An 8,120-nucleotide genomic window follows, 5' to 3' on the forward strand; every position below is an offset into this window, starting at 1 on the left:
AACCCCATCCTCAAGGTGGGCCCTGGAGATCTTAATGGGCCAGGCCTGCGCGAGGGGTGAATCGCGCAGGGCCAATAGGACTGTCCTTGAGTATATTAAAATGTCCACAGTCAAAGGAGGAAGGAAGGGGGGGAGGGCAAAGATGTCCAATTTCGGCCACACCCACGAGTCTAGTCTCTGGAATAGTTCTTAAGTCTTATTTTAGTAAGTTTCTCAGTTACATCTTTGATTTTTGCTCCTGGGAGATAACGTGCTTCCCTAGCTCAGCGGTTCTCATCCTATGGGTCCGGGACCCCATTTGGGGTCGATCGACCATTTCACGGGGGTCGCCAAGCAAGGCTGTCCACCATTTTTTCCCCTTTTCCGGCGGGTGCCTTACCTCCCTTGAGCTGGGCCAGCTGGTCGTCGGCCTGCTCCGTCTCTGCCGCTTGCCAGCTACGCCTCAGCCTGCGCAGGGGGCAGAACCACGCATGCGCGGCCCACGCGGAGCAGCACAGACAAAGACATGGCAGCTAGGCAGTGTAGACAAGACTCTGCCCTCGCCCCATCGTGCACAGTTGATACTGCGGGGCGTGAGCAGAGGGCGTAGCTGCCATGGCGCTGCTGGGCTGCCTGGGTGATCTTCGGTAGGCCTGGAGGCGGTGAGTGGCCCTGTGGGCAGGCAGGATGGGACGGAGTGTGGGCGGGGCAGGAGTGGGGCCAATTTTTGGGCACTCGGTCTCTAAAAGGTTCGCCATCACTGATATATGGGATCTTTTTTTTTTAAAGAAGCTGTTTGCTCCCTATTGTGTTTAATTTTGATGTAGTTTTCTTCTTTAGGTTGAGAATTTTCGCTTTGTTCATTGAGTTCCAGACTGGCTAGAGTTGCTTCTAGACCCTTTACTTTTTTCTTCTAGTAATTCATATAATTTACATTTGATACATATATAGTTTGAGTGTTCTGTGGGCATACAGTAAGCTCAAACCTTTGACATAATTTGCAAGTCACTACAATGTCAGTCTCTTATGTCCATGATTTTTGTGTTGTAAATAAAATTTTCCCCGTTGCGAATTGTCTATTTAACAATAGTTTACAAATGTTCTTGACCCTGACATCCCTCAGCCCATCTTTCAAGAGCCGATCGGGCAGTGGGCAGTCAGTGAACCTGCAAGCCAGTCGCGGAACCCCTGGACGTACTCGGCCACTCCTCTCCATCCCTGGCGAGTGGTCTTGATGCGATCTCTAGCTTGATGGCTGGCCAGGGGGGCCTTGAACCGCTTGCGGGGCAGCGCCATGAAGCAGTTGAAGGTTCTCAGCTCCCGGGTATCATCATTGGGGAGAGAGACTGTCCACTGCAAAGTGGCCCCTTCCAGAACCATGGTGACCCATCTCACTTCGGCACCTTCCGTGGTTCTTTCTGGACCTTACTCCTACATGTAGGTCCAAACCTGGGCCAAGAAGAAGCTCAGTTGCTGGGGTCCCTGTTAAATTTCACACCCACCAGTTCTGTCTTATGACCCCTCCTCCTCATCCTTGCTAATCCTGCAAGGGTGGCCCATTGAGCTGCCACCCGATGCTGGGGACACAGAGATTGCTGCTGTTGTGGGGCCGGCCACGGTCCTGTCTTCGGTGGCAGATGTTTTCGCCCCATCAGCCACTGCGGCTGGAGGCGGAATCTTAAGTTTCCCACGCAACAAGACAAAACTATTTCCTTCATTTCCCAAACCTCCCACCATGACCAGTTCAACTCCAGCCAATGTGATGCTTCCGAGATATTCTGAGAGCGCTGAGGTGTTTGGGCTGGTAAATTTCCACACTCGGAGTAAACGCCCTTGAAGATGCCAGACACAAACGGGTTCCATGTTGATCTGCTCTTCCTCAGCTGTCATTCCCCCCCTACACACACACACACTAATTCCCACAATAGGTTTATTGCCCATTTGTCCCTCTCCTAGTCATTTGATGGCAGGACGCTTGACAGGGTCCTTGGGAAAGAAGGTGGAAAGGGGAAGCAAAAAAGAATCTGGGTTTGGGGAGTGCTGATGGAACAACTGGGGGGGGGAGGGCTGACCCAACCTGGCTTGCTGCTGCAATGTATTTTGCAGATACCCTTCATGACAGTTTGATGTATTTTGCAGATATCCTTCATGAATGTAGACCACTAAAACTCTAATCTTATCAAGTGGTCGGTTGTTGTGTACTTTACCAAATGCCTTAGTGAAGTCCAAGTAAATTATGTCCACAGCATTTTGCTTGTCACTTTGTCAAAGAATGCAAAAAGATTTCTCTGGCGTGATCTGGTAGTTTGATTATGTTTTAGTGGGGGTTTTGTATGGGGTATTTTTAGAGCAGGCCTGTTATTTTATTTGATTTTAGACAGAAATTTGTGTATATTTATTGTGGTTTTTATTATCGCCTGTTTACCGCCCTGAGTCCCGTAAGGGAGATAGGGCGGTATATAAATTCAATAAATAAATAAATAAATCTGTTTTTGACCAATCCATGCTGGCTCCTAGTTTATAACTTGGCTTGCCTCTAGGTGTTTGCAGATTCGTCGCTTGGTCATCTTTTCCAGAATCTTTCCAGGTACTGATGTCAGGTTGATAGGTCTGTGGTTTCCTGGAAGCTTGTTAAAAGAGATCCAACCTAGAAGTGAAGAGACATTTTCTGACGGAACAATTAATCCATGGGATAGCTTGCCTCCTTGGGATTCTGCCTGCTCCATCACTGGAGATTCTCAAAAATGTACTGAATAGCCATTTGAGCGGGATGATATAAGCTTCTGCCTTGAGCAAGGGGGTGGACTAGAAGACTTTGGAGGTCCCTTCCAGTCCTATGATTCTGTGACTCTTATGAAAGCCTATTTTCCAGAATCACTTTATTTCAGCTGAGCAGACAGAGATATTGTAGCTATGCTCCTGTGATGGAGATCACCCAACGTGGAAAACTGACCGTTTGGGATTATTTTTAAACTTGGTTTGGTTTGTCATGATCTGGGGAGTCCTATGGCTAGATGAGTTTGTCAAGTTTGAAAAGCTTTGCTAATTTAGAGGTTACGGATGCTATGTGACCCCAATCCATAAAAGAAAAAAAGGATGAGCCCGGCCTTTTAACATCAATAAGGAATGAAAGATGGAAGTCCATCAAGATCATGTGAAGTGTTAGTACCCCTTTATGCTGCTTTGGTAGGACCACACTTGGAATACTCTGTCCAGTTTTGGTCACTGCGATACAAGAAGTACATTGAGATGCTAGAAAGCACATAGAAGGGCAACGAAGATGATTAGGCTAAAATATATGATGGACGTTTGCAGGAAATGGCTACATCGCTAGCCTAACAGAGAAGGATTAGGGGTGACATAATAGTAGTCTTTGAGGGGCTGCCACAAAGAAGAGGGGGTCAATTTATTTCCCAAAGGCATCAGAAGGCAGGACAAGAAGCAGCGGATGGAAACTGATCAAGGAGAAAAGCAATCTGGAATTAAGAAGAAAATTCCTAACAGAACAATTAATCAGTGGAACAACCTGCCTCCAGAAGTTGTGAATGCTCCAACGCTGGAAGTTTTTAAGAAGAGACTGGACAGCCATTTGCCTTAAACTATACTTAAATTATGCTTGAGCAGTACATTGAACTAGGTAGAAGACCACCAAGGTACTGTCCAACTGAGTTATTCTGTAGTTCTGCAAGTCCCTTCTGGGATTTCTTCCAAAGGAAATTCAGGATTATGCCTTCCCAGTGACATGGGGGTACGCTGTCTCCTTGTTCATTGGACTTGGTCGTTCTGGCTTACAAGTAAGAATAGACTTGTATGTTCAGCCAGAGGGTCACAGCTTCTCTCAAGAGAAGCCTATCCTCCCCTAATACAGTCCAAAATACTTGATCATCAATTTGGATCCAAAATGGTGGCAGCCTTAAACATTCAAGGAACCACCCAAGAAACTTTGATATTAAAAACTAGCATAATGTGTAAATTGAGAAGCATCTGAGACACAAGGGTGCCATCTGAGGGCAGGACCCAATAAGCCATGCCTAACTTCTCCAAACAGGAAAACCACCACCGTATGAGTGTATATGTGTGTGTGTAACTATCAGTAACTAGACCAGGGGTAGGCAACCTTGGCTCTTTTATGACTCGTGGACTTCAACTCCCAGAATTCCTGAGCCAGGCAAGCTGGCTCAGGAATTCTGGGAGTTGAAGTCCACGAGTCATAAAAGAGCCAAGGTTGCCTACCCCTGAAGTAGACTGATCCAGACTCAATAGACAAAATGCACTGCAAAGTCAGATAATTAGTTTTTAACCCACCCCCCTTTCAGTGGGTGGTGGGAGACTTTTATTTTACAAAAAGGAGAGATTCCAAATAACAATAAAAATTTCCAAATCGGAGCCAAAACAGGTCACACCTTTCCCTTCCTTCTAAGCACTCACATTTGACCAGTTTTTTCATCTTTTCCTTTGCTGGACTGAAAAGGGGGGGGGGGCTCAGCATGTCACGTGAGAAGCCCAAATTTCCAACTAAGTTTCTGTCCAGAACATTTGGACAGAAATGGATCTTCCGAGTTGGGGGGCTATCTGAAGACGCTCTCAGTCCTAAAGGCAGTGGAATCCTAGATCGGAAGGGGCCTTAGAGATCATCTCGTTCAACCCCTGCCCAGGTGAGAATCCAACACTCCTGAACCACTGATAGATGGACGTCGAGAACCCCACGAGGCTTCTCCCACTTCCCAGGACAGCCTATTCTGGTAGTAAACTGCTGTTGCCGTAAGAATGATAATCCAAAATCTTATTAAAATCCTGATCATTTGAACCATTGTTTCTTGTCCCACTTTCTGAAACAGAGAAGAAATGAAACGCCAATCCAGGATGAAGGCGCAGAAGAATCACATTAACTGCATGGAGCTTGGATTGATAGCTTTGGTTTAGGGGTGTTTGTTTCTCTCTAGTATGCAGGCCTAGTGAGATGGAACTACACAATCAACCCAACTGAAAATGGGATCTCCTGCCTGGGTTGCCTCACATAGGACTGTTTCTCTTGCTCCAAGACAGCAACAACACCTTTGTAGCTTGAAAGCGTGTGTAAACACATGTGTACAGTGCAGCTATGTGCACATACAAGGCCTCACTCCCATCTCCTCTGCCACGTCCTACAAGAAGAAAGTACAACCACGTTCAATGGCTAGATTTCATCCTGTCCCCCTGGAAGAAAGCATTTCTCTAGAAACGACAATCCTGCAATCCGGAAAATTGGGGAAAAAAAATCAATTGAAGGAACACAACAATGCGTTACTTCAAACAAAGGTCCAACTAAGGGAAGTTTTGTTTTTTTCTGGGTTGATTGAAGACATCTGTTCTGATCACTCTGGATCTTTTTCTCCTCCTTTGATGAGAGGTTCCAGCAATTTGGGGTCTTCAACTAAGAGTTCGAGAGTGTCTTCGCCTGCTACTCGCCTCACTTTCTCTCCTTTGGCTGCGAGGATTTCCTCAATGTTCCTAATTCACAAAGAAAATTGTGTTACGAAGAAGGCTGGGAGCATTAGCCGGGACTGAAGCAAAAGCCTTGCTTTGTGCACATCATAGCTGCCTCTAATGCAAGACTGTAAGCAAGAAACACCCCCCCCCCAGGTAACAATGACTGCACAGTCATTTGCCGTAGAAAAAACAAGCAGAAATATTTTTTGCTCTTGGTCTTACTTTAATTACATGGAGGCTATCTTACGGGTTGCCCGTTTTGTTTATCTGTTTCATTATTCTTTCAGCCTTCACTTGTTGAGAAAGGGCAGTAACAGCCAACAATAATGGAATAAAAGGGTTTCTGTGGGATTTTGTCACATAAGGCAGTGGTTCTCAACCTGTGGATCGGGACCCCACTTGGGGTCGATCGACCATTTCATGGGGGTCGCCAAGCAAGGCTGTCCGCCATTTTTTTTGTCCGCCATTTTTTTCCCCTTACCTCCCTTGGGCTGGGCCAGCTGGTGGTCGGCCTGCTCAGTCTCTGCCGCTTGCCAGCTACGCCTCGGCCGGCGCAGGGGGCAGAACCACGCATGCGCGGCGCTCCCGGGCAGGGAAAGTCCTTGACTTACGACCGGTTGGGTAGTCCTCGACTGACGACCGGTTTAGTCCTCGACTTACGACCGGTTTAGTCCTCGACTTACAACCAGTTGGGGTCACGGCATTAAAAAGGTTGAGAACCACTGACATAAGGGATCCTGGCTTGGTGCTCGTTTTGCAAGCCAAAACAACAAAGATTTGTGGATTATGAGTTCTGATGTGTCCATCATGTCAGTTCTGAACTGTTCCCAGGAATTAATTCCAACTTCAGCAGGTGAAGCATCAAACCCTGAAGAACAGAAAGGAAAGAGCAAGGATTGCATACTCACCTTTTCCCCTCCAAGTCAGAGAACCAGCCCAAGTTATCAGCAATCACATGATGGTTGTTACACCCGGAGCATTTCACTATCACGACTCCATGATGGTAAGCCACCTTGGAAATAGTTTTTGCAGATCGTGTCCTGCACACCTGAAACAGAAACCAAGTTCCATCAGGGACGTTTCAAAGTGGTTCTCTGGGATATCCCAGGGCAGGGAAATCGAGGGAGGTGTCCGTTTGTTTAGGTATGACTTCTTTTATTACATTTGGAGAGCAGCCCAGCTCTCAGTGACTCACCGGCAAGGGGAGCCCTCCCATTTGCATGGCCTGCTCAGTTTGGCCAGACTTGTTGATTTGAAACGAGCCTGTCGAACCAAGACACATCTTGGGATGCGCAAAGTCAGGGGGAAGCAGGTCGTGTGAACAGGGCCTCAGGTCCCGTTGGGTCCTCCTTTAGGTCGTTCTAGGCCAGGGGTCTTCAAACTTGGCCCTTTTATGACTTATGGGCTTCAACTCCCAGAATTCCTCAGCCAGGCATGCTGGCTGAGGAATTCTGGGAATTGAAGTCCAAAGTTAGAAAACAGCCAAGCTTGAAGACCCCTGTTCTAGACCATCGCACGATTCATCCCTTCCCTCTCCCAGCTGATGGCACAGAGCACAAATAACGCCCGCAGCCTCCTTCTCCGTTCCGCCAGCTGCAAAGATGGCGCTCGTGGCCTCCCTCTCCGTTCCGCCAGCTGCAAAGATGGAGTCCTCGGCCTCCCTCTCCGTTGCGCCAGCTGTCAAGATGGCGTCCGCGGCCTCCCTCTCCGTTCCGCCAGCTACAAAGATGGCGCTCGCGTCCGCCTTCGCCGTTCCGCCAGCTGCCAAAATGGCGTCCGCGTCCTCCCTCTCTATTCCGCCAGCAGCAAAGATGGCGCTCGCGGCCGCCCTCTCCGTTCCGCCAGCGGCAAAGATGGCGCCCGCAGCGCCACTCTCTTCTGCTTTCTCCAGCTACAAAGATGGCGCCCGCGCCCCCTGCCTGCGTTCCGCCCGCTACAAAGATGGCGCCCTCGCTTCGCTGCACTCGGCCGCTTCCAATCGTGGGCGTCCTTCAGGAGGAGCGGCGCCCCCCACGCGAACCCACCTTGCACGTGAACACCAGCCGGTACTGCGCCGCCGCCGTGGCCTTGGCGAGATGGTCCTCCTGTTGCGGCCGCTCTCCAGGGCCCAGCGTCAAGGCCCGTCGCCGGGAAGCCGCGGCCGGGGCTGAGGAAGCCGTTGCCCCCCGCGCCGGCCACCTGCCCAGCCCCCGCGCACCGACTCCCGCGGCCCCCGGGCCTTTGCAGTTGCCGAGGAAGCGCCAGCGGGGAGGCCGGAGAAGCGCTTTACAGGCCGCGGCCGCCATCTTTGTTGAGGGAGGCGCCGCGGCCTTTCCCGGCCCTTGACGTACAGCCGAGCAGCAATGCCGCTACCGGCCCCCAGGGGGCAGCAAAGGACGTGTCTTCGCGCCCTCTGCCGGCCCTCGGGAGCCCTGCAGCCCAGAGATGCTCGCAGCCTGGCTTCCTGCCAAGGAGGTGGGGGCACTGGCTGGCCCTAGATCAGTGTTTCTCAACCTTGACAATTTTAAGGCATGTGGACTTCAACTCCCAGAATTCCACAGCCAGCATTGCTGGCTGTGGAATTCTGGGAGTTGAAGTCCACATGCCTTAAAATTGTCAAGGTTGAGAAACACTGCTCTATACAGTCTTGTCCAGCCTACCTGGGCAGGTTGTTGTGAGGCAATAATCTAGGG

General features: G+C 49.7%; 1 protein-coding gene across 1 annotated transcript; it reads right to left on the reverse strand.

Moving 5' to 3' along the window:
• Window positions 1–5,298: 5,298 nt before the first annotated feature.
• Window positions 5,299–6,799, reverse strand: DNLZ (DNL-type zinc finger). Its single transcript, XM_029286993.1, has 3 exons — window positions 6,644–6,799; window positions 6,357–6,496; window positions 5,299–5,469 (listed from the first exon to the last, which is right to left on the reverse strand). The coding sequence occupies exons 1-3, from the start codon at window positions 6,728–6,730 to the stop codon at window positions 5,334–5,336; spliced, it is 363 nt and encodes a 120-aa protein (XP_029142826.1). The 5' UTR covers window positions 6,731–6,799; the 3' UTR covers window positions 5,299–5,333.
• Between the last annotated feature and the right edge of the window lie 1,321 nt (window positions 6,800–8,120).

The sequence above is a fragment of the Protobothrops mucrosquamatus genome, unplaced genomic scaffold (genome assembly GCF_001527695.2).
Source record: "Protobothrops mucrosquamatus isolate PMUCROS unplaced genomic scaffold, P.Mucros_1.0 scaffold6851, whole genome shotgun sequence".
Classification (NCBI taxonomy): Eukaryota; Metazoa; Chordata; class Lepidosauria; order Squamata; family Viperidae; genus Protobothrops; species Protobothrops mucrosquamatus.